Source organism: Artemia franciscana, chromosome 1 (assembly GCF_032884065.1).
Source record: "Artemia franciscana chromosome 1, ASM3288406v1, whole genome shotgun sequence".
Taxonomy (NCBI): Eukaryota; Metazoa; Arthropoda; class Branchiopoda; order Anostraca; family Artemiidae; genus Artemia; species Artemia franciscana.
This window is the reverse complement of record NC_088863.1, coordinates 31,659,876-31,679,715: the sequence shown is the minus strand read 5'-3', so window position 1 is coordinate 31,679,715 and position 19,840 is coordinate 31,659,876. Positions and strand designations below refer to the sequence as shown.

General features: G+C 37.1%; 1 protein-coding gene across 1 annotated transcript in view; it reads right to left on the bottom strand.

The window, feature by feature from the left end:
- Nucleotides 1-18,821, bottom strand: part of LOC136028690 (putative inorganic phosphate cotransporter) — a 49,704-nt gene extending 30,883 nt beyond the window's left edge. The window contains exons 1-2 of the mRNA XM_065706522.1: nucleotides 18,673-18,821; nucleotides 4,316-4,773 (exon numbers count right to left, since the gene is read on the bottom strand). Of these exons, the coding sequence (XP_065562594.1) occupies nucleotides 4,316-4,773; nucleotides 18,673-18,682 (468 nt within the window). The 5' untranslated portion in view covers nucleotides 18,683-18,821. The remainder of the gene's footprint in view (nucleotides 1-4,315; nucleotides 4,774-18,672) is intronic.
- Between the last annotated feature and the right edge of the window lie 1,019 nt (nucleotides 18,822-19,840).

Here is a 19,840-nt window from a genome sequence, read left to right as displayed (position 1 = left end):
GAAGAAAAATACTCCTGGACTTAGATTATGCTGATGATTTAACCATATTAGATGAAAGTGTGAGCAAAATGAATGAATTTTTAGAGGTTTTGCGAGTTCAGGGTGCTAGAATAGGCTTGAAAATTAATGTGAAGAAGACTAAGTGACTAAGGCTAGGAATAAGTGAAGATGAAAAGGTGACGTTGGATAACGGAAAGATTGATCAGGTTGGCAACTTTACATACCTTGGTAGTATTATTAGTAAAGACGGTGGGAGCAGTGAAGATATTAAAAGTAGAATAGCTAAGGCTCAGGGTGTTTTTTCACGGTCAAAAAAGGTTTGGAAGGATAGAAAGATAAGTCAGCAAACCAAGATTAGAATAGTGGATGCTACAGTGATGACAGTGGTCAAGTATGGCTCTGAAGCATAGCCGCTCCGCAAAGGAGATGACAATTTACTAGATGTTTTTCAGAGAAATTGCCTACGGATTGTTCTGGGTACCTGGCTGACTGACCGTATTTCAAACAGTAGGGTGTACGAAAAATGTGATTGAATCCCGCTTTCTAGGGCTATAATGAAAGAAAGGTTGAGATGGTTAGGCCACGTTCTGCGGATGAAGGATGAAAAATTGCCGAAGATTGTCCTTTTTGGCCAACCGTCTGGGGCTACACGGAAAGCAGGTCGTCCTTGTCTGGGTTGGGAGGATGTCATAAACAAAGATTTAAAGTAAATGGAAACTTCCTGGGAGGGTGTAAAGAGGGAGGCATTGAATAGATTAGGTTTGAGGAGGAGCGTGCGTAGCTGTTTTGGCCTCAAACGGCTTGGTGCTGCAGTGAGTAATTAGTAGTAGTGGTAGTAGTAGTAGTAATGTTGCCATTGCAGAATATATTTTGTACTATATTTCAGCGCAAATATGTACTAGCTTCAGTCCCATTTTTTTAGACGTTGTCCAGCATGAGCTTGTCTTGGCTTTCACTGTGACAAGTGACTAGGATGGCAAAAAAGATACATACATCTATATATATTTATTTTCACTTCAGAGAGTACATGACTGAAGTGGCATTATGAGTGTGTTTGAACTCGGCAATAGGGAAAAGTCAGCGAAAGAGGGGGGACAAGCCCCGTGTGTCCCAATGCAGGAAAGGGTGAATTAGCATGGCAAATAAGATAGACCTGTAAAATAGACCTTACAGGCCTAGTATTTCGTTAAAAATAAATTTTTCAGTACCAATTGCTTTTAAAAACAAGTACACATAAGCATAAAGAGGCGTAGAGCATTTGGTCATCGGGCCCCTTGACCCAATGCACAGCAATCTTCATGGTATAAAGCATATCCCATTTGGGATATGCTTTTAGAAATTGATGTATCAGTGAAAAAGAGTATAATAATAATAATAATAATAATAATAATAATAATAATAATAATAATAATTTATTTCTTACCACACTTACAAAAGGAAAAAAGTGGAGTACAAAGAGAAAAACAAAGAACTACAAATAACACAAAAACACAAAAACAAATAACACAAATACAAGAAAAAAATAACAATTTAGCAAAAGAGGCGGATAAGATGATTGTTAGGACCAAGACAGATTGGCGCTTTATCAATTAAATTTGAACTTAGTTTTTCCACTGAAAGAACAATATCCGTTGCCTGATATTTACTAATTAACTTTCGGTTCCGAAATGATCGTGGTAAATAAAGTAGGAACTTTAAATACCGATAGTAATCCGTCTTGACCCTTTTTACGTCACCTTTATTCGAAAGCATATAAAAACCAGCACAAAATAACACAGGATGGTCGCAGAAACTCGAGTATAGCTTTGTAAGTGCTTGTCGCCGGAAATGTTCACGATTTCTAAAAATTTTAGAATAAAATTATATTCTATTTCATTAGAATAATATTATACATAAGGCAAGGGGCAGTAAATTCCGTAATTAAAGTGCAATGTAAAGGCCCAACAATTTGCATTTTATGTGGGATTGATGTGCCGTTTATCGGTTATGCTGCCGACATTTTAAATATTAATAGAACCCTAAATGGAATACAGAACCGTTTTAGTGCACTAAAGGAAGAATATACTCTTGTTGGGCATGTATTTAATCCGGGAAAAACTGAATTGTTATTTTTTAATTATTAGGTGGCGACTGAAGATATATGTGTTATGCTAAAAGATGCATAAATCAAACCTGATCAAGCACTTACTTATATAGGAGTCCCCATCGGTACATCACTGAAGGCCACTTGCTCACTTATATACCCTTAGAAACGTTCGTTCTGCTTTTGGAAAGCTTATTCCCAGCAAGGTAAAAGATTTAGTCGCCATATTCTAGCCCCATTGTGCAATGCATTTGTTTTACCGAAGTTTCTCTACATTTCTCCGTTTTGGAAATGTTTTACATGGACATGGAAGAAAAGCTGCGCGTAGTTTATTTTAAATATGCGAAGTATTTGCTTCGGCTTCCACCATGGTCTAAAAACCGGAATTTGGTCAATAGATTCATACTGATAGACCCCGCTTTGGTAGTTCCTATCAGAACAGGTAATTTCCATAAAAATTCCTGATTCTTGGTCATCCTTGGGGAACTCTTTTAGAACAGACTTGAGATAAATATGTAATTTGAATGCTGATGTTGAGTTATCCCGTTTTGTTGTAAATTTTTGTGTTAAATTGTATTCTTTAAATTTGTCTGTATTTATTATTTTCTTATACTCTGCCGCTCATTGCATTTTGTACAGTTTTGGTAGGTAATAAATCTGTATCATATCATACTCCTTCATCTTTTTTACATCTTTTTTTGTACACCTACTTTCATATGCTTTTTTTTCGTCGAGGACACGCATCACAATTTTAATTTTGTATAGTGTAAATAATAACTATGAACAATCGGTAAATAAAGCCCAAGTTGAAAAGCAGACAAAAGACACCCTCAAAGCTGCAAACATCCACTATTTTCAAAGCTTGTTTTGAATTACGAACAGGTCTTCTTCCTCATATTCAGACTCTTGGTAAATTAAACCCTTCCATTCTATTATACTGATCACTAAGACTGGCTGAGTTGCCTAATCCTAAACAAAGTTAGAGTCTTGGAGGCAAGTTGTTTGAGTCATTAGAGCTGTAACTGTATCAGAATTCGGGACGGTTTCTTCAACTGATTCTTACCATATTCAAACTGGAGAATTGACATTATGCACCAACTGAAACCGGGTAGATGCCTACTTTCCAGCACCTGGCGTACATCTTGGAAACATTTGCTGCAATGTCCCGCCACGTGGAGCGTAGTCCCCACAATGTTTGACATAGTTCTGCCACGGTTGGGACATTTTGAAAAGCCAATCAGTGACTGACCCCTTTCATTTTTTGCTTTACGAACTTCTTAAAAACTTTTGGGGATACTCTGATTCCAATTGGACGTTTCATATTTGCTGCTTAAATCCCCTAGATTTTTCATTTTTTAGCAGAAGTTTCACAGTCTTTAGAGTTTTACGGTCTCTTGTAGAAAAGTGTTTGAATCTCTGTTGGAGAGGAGAAATTGATAAACTTTTCACTACTCGAACAAATTGCCTGCTGTTGGTCAAAAGCTCGACAGGTGTAAAATTAGGGTCATCCGACTGTATTTTAATATAAACTTGTTTAGCATATTCAATTAAATAACAAGCCAACACTACCAGGCCTCTCCTTACATAATTTCATAGAACTACCTGTCGTCTTTTTTGAACGAATGAAGTACTGAGGAACATAAAACTGCTTGACATCATTATGCGTTCTTATTAATTTGAAGGCCTCTCCTGATATGGTTTCATAGAACTACCAGTCGTCTTTTCTGAACGAATGAAGTACTGAGGAATATAAAGTGAGCTTGATATCATTGTGTGTTCTTATTAGTTTGAAACTATCTTGTGTATCACACGACGCCAAACACAGTGTCACTCAAGGCCAGTTTCTTATTACAATAATAGCATACGTTAAAGGCAGACAGGATGACCCGTCTCTACTATCAAACCCTTTGCTTCTAATAATGATTTTTTAACCTAAAATCAGTACAACTACTAGATTTTTATGCTTATACAGTTCGTGTGCCTAGGGATTTCGGCTCAGTCACCATTGGACTCCACCAGATGTCACGCTGCCTACTTCGGCTTACAAAGGGCTTAGAAATTCGGCACCCTTCACGTTTTTAAACTTATATCCAATAGCTCTATTTGTCGGGAATTTTTTTTATCCCTGAGCACTTATCAAACATATGAAAACCTAAAATAATACGAACAAAAAATAATAAATAAATAAACAGAAAAAAGTAAATTTTCAGGTTAAAAAACTGATGTTCTAACCTGAGCAGCTCCCAGCAGAGCTCTTGTCGCAATGATGAGTCCAGGTCCTCCATTTGCCCCATACGCTGCTACAGGCATTAACAGATTTATGATGCCGCACAAAACTTGAGACCCCATGAAAAGCCATTTAGCTCCGAAAAGCTCAGCAAGTCTTCCACCTGGTAGGTTCGTTATCAAATATCCCCAAAAAAAGGCACTTGAAACTAAAGATTGGACAGATTCATTCCAAACAAAGGGTCCATCGTCATTTGGATCCAAAAGGCCACTTGAATTGCCCCCTTCTACAATGCACTGAGTGGAATCTTCCGGTGGTTTAGATGAGTTGGCAAGTGCTGTATAGTTAACCATGGCCACTATAGCTAAGTTTACGTTTGTCCTTAGCATATAGACAAGAGTAAAGCCGAAAAAGGACATGACTGCCATAATGTAGCGAGCCGCAAAGCACCCACAGCCATTTTCTATAAGTTAAAAAAAGAAAAAAGAGTTATGATTCCAACAAAACCAAACCTGATGGGTGAAAAATAAGCGAATATACAGTTGCAGAAATAATATGTTTTTCTCTAATAATTCAATCCACTTATGACACTTGGCCAAAATGATGTGGATCTCAGCACAAGCTATTATAAAAAAGGGATCCCGCCATAAGAGGGGCCATTCTTTCACCTGCAAGGGTCGAAAGCCAAAGCACAAGCCATAGTGAAGGGAGGGCCACCTTCGATGAACAAAGGACTGAATACGAGCCTGAATGAAGTGAGGGTAGTCTGCTAAGGAACCTCAGCCTGAGTGAATGGAAGGCAGCCTTCAAGGGTTAAAGGCCTATGCACCAACCCAAGTGAATCGAGTACAGTCTCTGAAGATTGAAGGCCCCAGTGACTGAAGAGAGGCTAGACAAAGAGCTGAAAATCTGGCTTGTTGGATAGTATGAATATAAATGAACATACAGGGCCATTAAAAAGGGTAGTAGGAGGCTAGAATTTCAGGCCTGAATCCTATTAGAACCTTCGCTGAAACCTGAAGGTTTTTTTTTCAAGATTTATAGGATAAAATTGATTCTCAAAACCTTTTTACTGCATAATAGATTAGTGAAAATACGGAAACTGCTCCCAGTTTTACTTTTTAAAGCTGAATAATATTACATAAAAAATTCAACTAACTGACAAAGGAACGGTTCTTACCAGGCAAACAAGATAGGGGAGGCCTTTGGATCCCCCCCAACCCCCCAGACATTTTTTATTTTTACGTATTATCCTGTTATATCTTCTATTTTCCACACAACTCGTCGATTGTTCGTTTTTAATCGAAATTCTTCAATAATGACCCCCCACCTCAAAAATATCTTGCATTCAGGGTCTGGTCAAGCGAGTGCACAAGAGGCTTTTGGTTCCTCTCTAAAAAATTACTATGATTTACCCTTATTTCCTTTATTTTTATAAGATTAGCATGTTTCTTTTTATCCTCCATCAACTTATTGATGTGAACCCTCCAAAATAAATTCCTGCAATGCCTGATACAACTATGGTTAAAGCACCTATCTAATAGCAACAACATTGGCTTAACTGGGTGCAACAAGATATGGTTGTGCAGCGAATATGGTCGAAATGGATAAGTAAAAAAAAAATCGAATTATCTGCTACTTGTCTATGACGTGCTCCGAGACTAAAGAACCTCCAAGTTCTGTAGTTTTTTGCTTTCGTCATGTTTTTATATCAAACAGGATTCTGCATGATCAAGAACTGAAAAGCATTTTGAAGTAGGTGCAAATCAATTTTCAAAAGTTTATTTATTAGGTTTCATTCATGCTTGTTACTTCACCCTGAAAACTTTCTTGTTAATCTAGTAGCTCAAGGCATTGAATTATAAGTAAAGAGCAAATCGTGCTAATATTAACCAAAACTTTAAAAAAAGGAGATTTTGATAATAACCCATGTATCAAATGGGCTGTAGTTGTTAATGATAATTTCCATATTTTTAAAATATATTAAGTTTAGAGTTACAGAGGAAACACCCCTTCAAAGAAAATTTGACTTCATGAACATGATACAATGAAATTCAGATTAGTTTTAAGCATATATCTACAAAAATCCAATTTTTTCTTGTTTGGAAGACACGATTAGTGATAGGGTTCCACTTTTGAGCAGACCCATAGTCACTACTCCTTTCTTCCCTTTATGATTTCAGTTGAACGGCGACCCCTCAAGACGTAGGTACTATTAAACTTCTTCCAGGTGCAGGTGCATGTTACGTCAAAGGTAACGTTTTCTAAGAGGCACAGGCGTCTGTTTCTTAAAATACATAACGGTGTGGGAAAAAATTTAAGGCCCCCTCCAAATCATGATTGCTTTGGGTTTTACCTAATAGTTTTTTTTTAAACCTGTGAGGGTCTGGGATTGTTTACTCCTAGGGTTTCTAAGATTGTGATTAAAAACTTCCAAAACTTCTTTACTTCCGGATCTCTAAGATTGTTCTTTAAAAACCTTCAAAACTTCTTTAATTCGGGATTTCTAAGATTTTTCTTTAATTACCTTCAGGGATTCTTTACTTCGGGATTTTTAAGATTGCCATGGCTAAAAACCTTCAGGACTTCTTTACTTCAGGATTTCTAAACTTGTTCTTTAAAAAACCTTCAGGGGCCCCCACCAAATCCTGTTTTCTTTGACCCTTCTGATTAAAAGCCTAAATGTGTGGGGAGAAAACCTTCAGGCCCCCCACCAAATCCTGTTTTATTTGATCCTTCAGATTGAAAACCTAAGGGTGTAGAGGAAAAAGGACCCCACCAAATCCTGTTTTCTTTGATCCTCATGCTAAAAAAAACTTACGAGGGCCAGGAAAAACCTTAAGCCCTCCACCAAATCATGATTTTCGATTAAAAAACTTCAGGGGGGCATGAAGTAAGGGCCATGGTCCTTACATCGACAAAATATATTCATGCATATCCTCCATGCTTAAGATTCTTAAAGTGTCGCATTTCAGCTTTTAAAAAGCCGATACGTTTCAAAGATACCAACAGGTAAGCTTCTCATTCTATATATTCCCCCTCAAAAAACGGTGTGCATATCTAAATTTGACCTAACATAATTCTCTATATTAGATAAACATCTAAAAACCAATATTTTCTGCTATTGCATGGTTCTCACAGTAATAAATTTATCTCGTTTTTCAGGTTAAAAATATACGCTTTCTTCTTTTACATGTTCAATGTGTCTTTCACTATTCTAGCAGAAGATTAAAATTTCATAAACAGTTTCGTGTGTTAAACCATAATCATCATCTGCCCCCCTCTTTACGCTGACTATTAATGACAAATGAATAGCACGATACAACCTAGCTTAAACATTTTCATAAGCAGGTATATTGGGATTAAACCGCAATTACAACATGCTGTAAGATGTAGGATTAGTTTCCTGTGTCTGGCTAGCCTAACCTACTGTTAATGATTGAGTGAAAAGGGGACTTTTTGCATTGAAGCTAAATACTTCCTTTGAGAGGTAAAATGAGAGCTTATACAATTCGGCTTTGAGGCTTTTGATTAGTAAAATAGTTATGTCAGAAAGCCTGTTATATTTACAATAGATGTAGGGGCTGGTGTTAGTTATAATCTCTTTTTTATATGAAAAAAACACGATTATATCTCATTTAAGGAACGCAGTGTGGAAGAAAGTGATTTTAAATTTAAAGGGGGGGGGGCTTTTGAATAGGATGGTGGTGGAAAATTAATATTGGGGTAAACGCAAATTGAAATTATCTACGTTTAGGAGCGCATTATAGAAAATTAGGGTTTGAAATCAATAAAAGGAAACCTTTTGAATAGTATGGTGGCGAAAAATGGATATAAAGATGTGCGCAAATTTGAATAATTTAAGTTTCAGAGTGTAATACGGAAGAAAAGTGCTCTGAAATTACCAAAAGAAAGCTTTTGAAAAGTATGCTGGTAAAAAATGCTATGGAGGTGTACGCAGATCTAAATTATTAAGGTTTAGGAGCGCTATAAAGAAAAAAGTGGTTTGAAGTCAATAAAAGGAAGCCTTTCAAAAATTATGCTGGTATGAAATTGATATGAATGAATGAATGAATGAACTTTATTACCCGTAAAGTATAAAAAACACTAAGTACGGAGTATTATAAATAAACAAAAACAAAAACAATAAACGGCGAAGAAAAAATTCAAACTAACAAAAGACAACATGGACTAATTAACCAGTATCAAACTGGAAAAAAAGGCTGCAGAGTGTCATAAACGTGAATAAAGTTGATAGTCTTTTTACATTAATCATCACTGGAAGACCGAATCCGAGAAGGCACATCAATTAAACCAAATAGAGCAATTATTTTTTTTGCCATGTATATGAGGCATATGAGATTTGCATAAGATTTGCATATGAGGATGTACGCAAATCTGAACAAACTAGCTCTTCTTACAAAAAGTTTTTTTAATCATCGCATACAGTGAAAACCAAGGTTTTCTAGTGTCGATATAGGATGGGTGGGATGTAATAGGGGGCGAGTTATGTTTTTCACTAAACAAGATGTAGTCACTAAACTTCTTGGAAAACAAAATTTTATTTCTTTTTGAAGAAAATTTGGACTAATTTCCCCCTCCCCTAAAAGGGTCAAAGGCATACGATGTGACAACAACCACTCTGCAAAGTCTGGAGACTGTCCCTATACATGGCAAATTTTGTGGTCCCTCCATGGCCCACTCAAGTACTTTAGTCAGTGTCTTTGTCAGACCTTCTAGGCACCTCATGCAAGGACATAAAGCGCCTCCTTTCACCCGTATGCCCCATGCCAGCGAAGCTGTAAATGCTTCTATGCTCTCCCATGGATGTTAAGTTGCTTTCGCCTTCTACTCCCGGCCAAGATGGAGTTGTTGATCTTAATGTAAATGTGAATTCTTTGACATTTCTCGTAAAACTTATTTATTAGCGGTAAAAAAGCATTGGGAAATAACTACAATGTTAGAAATCTTGTTCGCCACCTCAAAGTGAGTAGTGGGGGGGGGGGGTGGAGGGTTAATGGTATTGTCCCCATCCTAAAAATAATTCTTTCTTTGAAGAACTTTTCACTAAAAACAAAAATTTGTTGGAACCTATTAAGAATATTGATCTTTAAAAGTAACATGCTCCTTTTAGATAATTCTGAGAACCTCCCCTCTCGGCCCAACGGGAAATGGACTTTTCGCCATGCTTTTAGTTATTAGCAATGTATTGAAAATTAGGTGTTTTTAAGATCATACATTCTACTGTTGAAAAGCGTTCTAAGAAGGAGATTTGAGTAGCATTGCCCAGTGAGTTTCTTTTTTCAACTTAATAATGAGGGTGAGGAAAATAGCTAAAATAAGACATTCCTTTCAGGTTACTTTTCAGTACAATAACATTCCTTTTCAGTACAATAACAGGCCCATGTCCCGTTAGTTCTTAAGGATTTAATGAGCCTTAGATTAATATTCCTTTTCACAGCTTAAAATCATAAATGCATCAAGGGAGAAAGTATTTTTATTCTTTTTCCAGGCTCCCGAGAACGATGATTTCGATCTATTGATTAACAATCAACTGACTGACTTTCATGGCATAGGAGCGAGCAACACCGTGCAGAAGACTCTTGAATAGGATGTCCTAGCATGGATTGACAATTTGCTGGTGGATTTCTTTGGACCAGCAGCAATGGACACCAGCACCCCTCAGTAAGTTTTATAAGACTCTTTAGAACATTATAATACCTGAAAAGTAAAGGGGGACAACTTATCTAGTGATTTCTGGTCATTAAATTTATAGTTCGTAGTGCAGTCAGCTATGGACTCAAGGGGTCCATGTACGGAATAGTTTCTAGTCATGAAATTCATAATTGGTAGCGTGGTCTCGATACATCCGAAAAGTCTCTTTGAAGGCCCATGTATGGTGATTAAATTCTTAACTGGTAGTGTGATCTCAATGCAACCGAAGGGTCACTCTTAACAATTGTTTTTCAGCCTAATATAAACTCTTTCACAGGATGAAATCAAAAGGGTTTTAATGAGCTAATCAGCGCTTATTATTTTCTAGGTTCACATTCCACATTACAACCGCAATTTTGTGACATTGCAAATACGCTCCTTGAAAAGAGCAAACATGAGGAGGATTATAGTGCGGGGGTGAATCTGGTTAATGTAGCTCCACCTGTGATATAGACCCTTTAGTGAGGGATCTCGGCCTCGACAGAGACTATAAATGGGTTGATCAATTACAAGCAAGTGAAATCGAGAAAGTACTCGCCCTGCACAGTGATGAGAGGGGAGCAGGACAAAGTGGAAGCGGTTCACCCCCTGTTTTACCTGATTTAATTTAGCTGTTTCCGCTTTGAGCAATATTTATGTATTTAGAGCTGAGTTTGGAGATCCCTTCAACACTCTTATAAGTGGTAGTATCTATACGGATCCAGTGGATATAAAAAATGCCTTCGTCAGGAAGATTCGGGCACTTCTCGAAAAACACAGTCAGGAGGCAGGAGGTAGGGACAACATAAAAGCATCCATCCCTAAAAAATTCTTTTTTTAATGAAAAGCGGGTGATGACGGTGATGTTTTTTTAATGGAAGACGGGTGTTTACTCGCATTACCTACAAACAGGGATGCGGACGCTTCACCCAAGGTTGCATAATTTAGAGGGTACTAAATCGGATTGAGTGGGTAGTAATTTTAACAGGGTAGAAAATCATAATGAAAAAGGGAGCGAGTCAATTGCGCTATTTATGGAAAATTTAGATCTAATGTAACGAAGTTAAACAAAAAATTTGTTTTAAGAGGCGTGAGGGGGAAGGCTAATTTTAGAAAATATAATGCAGATTAAAAGGGCCGTAGAGGGGTACAAAGCTATCGTTTCGATACGGGCTTAGAGTGCTACAAGTATTCAGTCCTTGTCGCAGGACATAAACCCTCAAAAGATTATGCTATTAAGATACATTTGGACAATTTGGAAGTTAATGGGGGTGGGGAAGGAGCAGAGTTTCGTAAAGAATATTCTAATTGTTTAAAGGGGCAATATCCTGTACTACTTAAGGGGAAGGACATTTTTGAGAGAGCAAATGAACATTCAAAGGTTGGGGTCTCAGGGATGAAGTGGGGGATCTGAAACTGACGGAACCAGAGCCGGATTTATATTTGAGATCGGGACGAGCATGGATCCGTTGTAACCGGGGTTAGAAGTGGATTTGGGCATCACTTTATTTAAGATAGTCAATGGACTTAGAATTACCAAAAATCTATACGCATATTAAGACTGTTGTTTCAGAGGCAGCAATGCCGTTCGGTTGCGCATACATTTCTAAGGGTGCAGGTAGTTCTACAAAATAAACAGTTATTATAGAAATTAATTTTAGCCAAAAGGACTGTCCCAAAGCAAAACGGCGTCTTCAGTCCGTTTTTGGTGCAAAACAACAATTGTAGCCAAAGAAGGCTGAAAAGCTGTTGTGTGAAAATTTTAAGATAGTTAATTGATTTAGAATTATCAAAAAACTATAAGCCTATCGAGCCCAAGTTTTAGAAGCAGTAATGCCGTACGGTGGCCATTCGTTTCTGAAGGTGCAGGTAGTTTTACAAAATAAGGGTTAAAATAGACATTTATTTTCGCCAAAATGACTGTCATACAGTAAAGTTGCATTTTCAGTCATTTTGTGGTGCAAAACAACAATTCAAGTCAAACGAAGGACAAAAAGCTATTATATAAAACATCTGATATAGTCATTGATTTAGAAATGTCGAAAAACCACAAGCATATCGATTATGAAGCTTTCAGTTTCAGGGGCAGTAATTTCCTACAGTGACATTTTCGTTTTTAGAGATACAGGTAGTCCTATAAAATAAACGGCTATCATAGAAATTTATTTTAAAGATTCATAAAACTAGATGATTCAGTTGAGGTCTGAAAAACTATGTAAAGTTGTACATGATAGTGCTTCTGCTATTATGGAGAATGGTTGGTGGTTTTTTGTGTAAGTTGGGGAGGGGGTGTGCCTTAAGCGTTAAAACTTCTGTTTCTAATTCTTGGTGGGTCAGATGAACGTAGCTAAAGTTTTAAGCGTCACCACGCACAACACTAGTTAAAGGGTATATTGGGCGATTTCTTGACTGTTTTGATTAAACGAATGATTTTACGTATGTAATAGGTCCTTGTAAACATCCAGCTTGGATCATGTTGCAGTATCAAGTGGTTTGCAAGCGAATATAGTAAAGGTCGTGTTTGATTATCAATTGACTTATCTTCCTCCCATAGCATGTTTAATCACTTTGCTATCTTTTGGTCATTAAAGTATATATCTTGGTCCTTTAACGCCTCTACACCGTCATCAATGGTCGAAAATCTATCAAGTGTTTTCACAGCGTCAGTAGATTTAATTCTGGGTAAACATAAGTATGCCTTTCTATCACCTTTAGAAGTCACTCCAGTTGCCTCAAAAAGAGAATCAGATCTTTCTAGATATGTGCTGGCTCTGAAATATGCCATCCCCTCGTAAAATTAGCTGCTAGGAACCCCACTGGAATTGTTTGCTAACGGCCCGGGGGAATTGCATTCTAGGGCCCCCCGCTGGAATCGCATACTAGGGTTCTCACTTTTTTTTTAAAATTTATGGTTCTTGTTGCTTATATATTATAAGATTTTATTCTACATTTGTTTATAAGATTATTTCATTTTTTTATTTTGTTATGTTCTAACTGCTTTTTCTGTGATTTCATGATTTTATAACATTTTTTCATTAATAAAATTTGTATGTACAATAAAAAGCCTTCGTTCTTCAGATTTCTCGTTTCAGGACAAAGCTATAATACGTGATGATTTACATAATGAAAAATCTAAGCCTAATGCTATGTAACATCTGCTATGTAACTTAACCTGTCTAGGTCACGATAGAACATTAATAGAATGTAGCAAGCAGCTGCATTTAATGTAACAAATCAATGGTTTTGCTCGATAGTTACACGGCTCGGAGACAACGGTTGGGAAACACGCGAACCATAGATTTTTCGAAACGTTTCCACTAGAAAGTATAACCAGAATTTTGATAATAGAATGGTTTGCTGGTGGGCAATGGCTTGCCGAAGGTAAAGTTCCGTTGAGGGGAAGCCCCTTTCGAATCGTAATGCGGACAAAAATCATTAGAGTATTAAGGCTCCATAAGAAAAAAGAAAAAGAAAAACGTATTGAAAGAAAACATATCTCTTAAAGTATTATGTAACACCCAAGTGTGCACTATCATTACTTTACACCCCACGTGTGTGCCCTCCACAGTTACAAGCGGGGATCCCCCGCTTGCCCCCCCTGAAGTCTAGCACGTTACGCGAGATTCTTAACATGAATAAACATTCCCCTATTACATTTAATAACCAAAGAAACCTTGAAACGTCTTAAAAAACTTCTTGTCGGCGAAATTGGTTGCTAGGGCCCTCCAATAGAACTGGTTGTTAGGGCCTTGTTGGAATTGGTTGCCAGGGGCGCTGCTGGAATGGCTCGCAAGGACCCCTGGTGGTTAGGTTAGGGGGACGGTGAAACTGGATTCTGGGGATTCTGGATTCCCCATTGGAATTGGTATGAAGGTTTCTCGGTGGTTAGGCTAGGGGCCCGATGAAAGTGGATGTTAGGGCAATGATGCAATTGGATGCTAGGGCCCCCCAGTGAAATTGGATTCTAGGGCCCCGATAGTTAAGTTAGGGGCCTCCAGGGAAATTGAATGCTAAGCCCCCTGAGAGGAAATTGATTCTAGGGGCCCAATTGGAAATAGTTGCTAGGCCCAGAGTTGAATTGAATGCTAGGGGATTCCCCCTAGCGTCATATTCCACTAGGGATATGGGGGATATTCCCCACTAGCGGGCCCTGAGAGTTTTTTCCTGACCCTTGCAGATTTATAAGAAAAAATACTCTATTATGTAACATGCAAACACTATTATGTATCAGCCAACGAAATTCTCATTTAGCGAGACCCTGAAGGTTTTTTTGGCCCTAATACGATTTTTAAGTAATTAACACTTGTATCCCTTAGAAAACATTCCATATGACAGAATTAACACCTGCTGGCTGTCAAGGAATGACGGGGTATGGGTGCCATGGGAATGGAGGGATATGTGTGTCATAAAAGGTATTATGGCGTGACTACTAATAAAACACCAAATGAACTATTTTTTTCGAATCAATGTTATACGAAAGTTGAACTCTGACGTAAGCAGTAAGGGTAGAGAGGGCATTAGCCTTCTTCATGTTTAGTATAATCCAGGGTGGGGTGTCAAAAAAAAGCAGAAATGAAAAAAAACTAGTTTTTCCAAAAAAAGGATGGGATAACATTAGAACTTAAAAACGAATACAAATTATGCTGTATATGAGTGAGATGTTCTTTCCCCGACACAACAAAGTTAATGGTAAACTTCAACTTGTTTGTAAACAGTTTAAGAATCAATACGTATATATATATATATATATATATATATATATATATATATATATATATATATATATATATATATATATATATATATATCTATATATATAAAAATAAGTTGTCTGTGTGTGTGTGTGTGTGTGTGTGTGTGTGTGTGTGTGTGTGTGTGTGTGTGTGTGTGTGTGTGTGTGTGTGTGTGTGTGTGTGTGTGTGTGTGTGTGTGTCGAGCGACGTCATGTTTGTGTGTCGACTGACGTCATGTTTTCGACTGACGAAATTACAGACCGGGACATCGGGACACAAATGACGACCGGGACATAGTTAATATAAATGACGACCGGGACACTCAAAGAGAGCGACCAGGACACAATGAATGTTCGATTAGCAATAACCATCAACAAAGCACCGGGACACAAATGACGACCGGGACACAGGGAGTATAAATGACGACCAGGACATAAGTAAAAGAAAAACTAAAAAAACTTAAAAAAAAAGGTAAAAACTACAAAAAATAAAAAGAAAAAAAACTAAAAACTAATAACAAAACTAAAAAATCTAAAAAACTAAAAAAAAGTATAAACCGAAAAAAAAACTAAAAAGAAAAAAAGGGGAAAAGCACAAAAATTTATTTCATCATATACCAATTCAAAAACGAGGGACACAGGGACACAACTACAACGGGGACGCCGGGGGGCACAAGGGGATACATAAATGACGACGGGGACACAGGGAATGTTCGATTAGCAATCACCATCAACAAAGCTCAAGGGCAATCATTAGAATCATGAGGTATAACTAAAAAAACTAAAAAAAGGTAAAAACTACAAAAAATAAAAAGAAAAAAAACTAAAAACTAATAACAAAACTAAAAAATCTAAAAAACTAAAAAAAAGTATAAACCGAAAAAAAAACTAAAAAGAAAAAAAGGGGAAAAGCACAAAAATTTATTTCATCATATACCAATTCAAAAACGAGGGACACAGGGACACAACTACAACGGGGACGCCGGGGGGCACAAGGGGATACATAAATGACGACGGGGACACAGGGAATGTTCGATTAGCAATCACCATCAACAAAGCTCAAGGGCAATCATTAGAATCATGAGGTATAACTAAAAAAACTAAAAAAAGGTAAAAAACTAAAAACTAAAAAAAAGACCAACTCAAAAACGAATGTATATACAGACCGGGACACCGGGACACAAATGACGACCGGGACACCGGGACACAAGGAATATAAATGACGACCGGGACATTCAAAGAGAAATTACAGACTGGGACACCGGGACACAAATGACGACCGGGACACAGGGAATATAAATGACGACCGGGATACAGGGACACAACTGCAACGGGGACGCCGGGGGGGGGGGGGGCACAGGGGGATATATAAATGACGACGGTGACACAGGGAATGGTCGATTAGCAATCACCATCAACAAATTTTAAGGGCAATCACTAGAATCATGAGGTATAGATTTGAATACGGATTGTTTTCCCATGGACAATTATATGTTGTATGTTCAAGAGTCGGTAAACCTGACAATCTATTTATATGCACAGACAATGGGGCAGCGAAGAATGTTGTATATTCGCCAGTTTTACGTAGTTAAAAACATATATATATATATATATATATATATATATATAATATATATATATATATATATATATATATATATATATATATATATATATATATATATTTATATTCACAGGTGGGACACAGGGACACAACTACAATGGCGCGTAACTAATATGGCACGTAACGACTTACGCGCGTGGGGGGGGCTTGGGGGGGGGGGCTCGAAGCGCCCCAACCAACTAGGTGTTGGGGTGGCGTGAAGTGCCACCCCAACAGCTAGTATATATATAAAAATAAGTTGTCTGTGTGTGTATGTGTGTGTGATTCGAGTGACGTCATGTTTGTGTGTCGACTGACGTCATGTTTGTCGACTGACGTCATTATAAGGATTGAGCTGTATGCGTCATGAAATTGTTTGTCGACTGACGTCATGTGTCAACTGATGAAATTACATACCGGGACACCGGGGCACAAATGACGACCGGGACACAGGGAATATAAATGACGACTGGGAACCTCAAAGAGAAATTACAGACTGGGACACCCAGACACAAATCACGACCGGGACACAGGGAATATAATTGACGACCGGGACATAGGGACACAACTACGATGGGGACGCCGGGGGCACAGGCGGGATATATAAATGACGACCGGGACACAGGGATTGTTCGAATAGAAATTACAGACCGGGAAACAAATGACGACCGGGACACCGGGACACAGGGAATATAAATGACGACCGGGACACTCAAAGAGAAATTACAAACTGTCATACCGGGACACAAATGACGACCGGGACACAGGGACACATCATTAGAATAATGAGGTATAGATCTGAATACGGATTGTTTTTCCCATGGACAATTATATGTTGCATGTTCAAGAGTCAGTAAACCTGACAATCTATTTATATGCACAGACAATGGGACAGCGAAGAATGTTGTATATTCGCATGTTTTACGTAGTTAAAAACATATATATATATATATATATATATATATATATATATATATATATATATATATATATATATATATATATATATATATATATATATATATATATATATATATATATATCTATTCACAGGTGGGACACAGGGACACAACTACAATGGCGCGTAACTAATATGGCACGTAACGACTTACGCGCGTGGGGGGGCTTGGGGGGGGCGCGAAGCGCCCCACCAACTAGGTGTTGGGGTGGCGCGAAGCACCATATATATATATATATATATATATATATATATATATATATATATATATATATATATATATATATATATATATATTATATATATATATATATATATATATATATATATATATATATATATATATATATATATATATATATATATACAGACACGTACGCAGAAATTTTTTTCGGGGGGGGGGGGCAAAACCTTCGAAACAGCAGATATAAAGTAGTACTTTTTTATTTAGTAATGCAAAAAGCACGTATATCGGAAAATACAGATTAACTTCAATCTGTATTATTGTAGCGGAAGGGGGAAAGATGACTGAAGCCTCAAAAGTATGTTTTAGGCTCAGGTTATGTTCATAGCGATTTAGAACCAGTAATTACTCTATTATATCCCACTGAAAGGGAAATTTTAGGATTAACAGTGCAATATGGGTGCTGTAGGGGTTCTTCTATTCCAAAAACGTGGTTTTAATGAAAAATGATAGTTTCCAAAATTGATCCATTAAAAGCTGTACTTTATTCTGAAAGGGGGGGATGAACGCCCTAATATCAAGGATAATTCTATTTTGCTGTGGAAAGCAAACTCTCTTTACAAAATAAAAATTAACTGTACAATTGCTAATTACTTCAAAGAGGGTAAAAAGTTAGACAGAAAATGTGTTAATAATCAGGCAGTGACTTGACTGGATAATTGCATGCTCTAAAATCCCCCAAAAAAGGCTTCACACATGTATCTAGATTCTTAATAAATGTCCTACTTTTGCCAGAAATCCCAAGAAACAATGGGGATTTTAAATATTTCACAAAATTTCGAGGGGGCGGGCCCGAAGGCGCCCCTGGGTACGTGCCAGTATATATATATATATATATATATATATATATATATATATATGTATATATATATATATATATATATATATATATATATATATAAGTAAAGTAAAGTAAAGTAAAGGATACGGCATTGAACTTTACAGTCCGTACCGGCGGTGCTGATCTCCGTTTCTTGGCCATATATATATATATATATATATATATATATATATATATATATATATATATATATATATATATATATATATATATATATATATATATATATATATATATTTATAAATACCTTACATCTATAGCTAGAAAAAAGAAATAGAATAGAAACTTACCCAAAGCCATGTTAAAAAATAGAATTCTAGAACCTTGCTAACTCATGTATTGATGTTTTTTTTGTCATACAAAAATAAGTTATCAATCTTAGAATCCAGATAATCTTGACACAAGCAAACAAATGGATGTTTGCATTTCGGTTTTTCGTCATATCTTCTGATTAAAAAGAGAGAGAAGCAAAAAGTGCCATATTTGTTTTTCCGTGATTCTGTTTTCTTTATATTTTTGCATTTGCCATTCTTTCATCAGAAGAGATTACACCATACAATGCCTCCATCTGTGTCATTTGTTCTTTCTTCAAGCTATAACAGAGGTTTTTGTAAGTCATAAAAGCACAAAAGATAAAATCCACTAACTTTAATATATAAGAGAGCCATTAACGAAACGGCGAAATGTTGGCTGCTCCTAACATGTCTAAATAGACATAAATTTCGATTCTTAGAATCCTTAAGGAGCCAGCGTTTCCCGCTCAGAAAATTTCACGGAAAAACATCGAACATTCTCCCTCCGAGAATTCCCCCTCGGAGAGTCTACCCTCGGAAATTTCCTCCCCCCGTGAGAAAATTTCCCCCGGATAAATTTCCCCCACAGAATATTCGCCCGCACATAAAATTCAGCAGCCGCAAAGAAAGTACAAAATAGGTACCTCAAAATGTCGATCAGATATCCTAGAGAGAACCAGATACCAAAAATAGTATTAGGACAGGGGCTGGTTGGTCTCCAATAACTTTCGACTTACAAAAAAAGGACTAGAACTTTCGATTTACAAAAAAAGGACTAGAACTTTCGATTTCCGATCGAATGAACATCCTCAAAGTTTCTACGAACACGAGAGGGAGGTTGAGGGTTGGGGAGCTCCCCTCCTATAGGAAATACATTCTGTTCATTTTGGAGTTTAATGCTACTCTTCACTTAAATAATAACGACATAGACCCGCAATGTTCCGAGAAATCAAGAAGGATCAAATACCGATTTCTACCTCCCCCCACCGGCCCTTTCCTTAGAACTAATTCTGCGTTTATCAGAAGAATCAATGAGAATTAGGATGTTTTTGCATTAAAATGTACCCTTTGAGGTATCTACCCTCATCATGGCTACATAACAAGGAAAGAGGCCTATTGTAGAGGTTTCAAGCTCTCATTTAAAAATATTTGGAATTGTGTATTT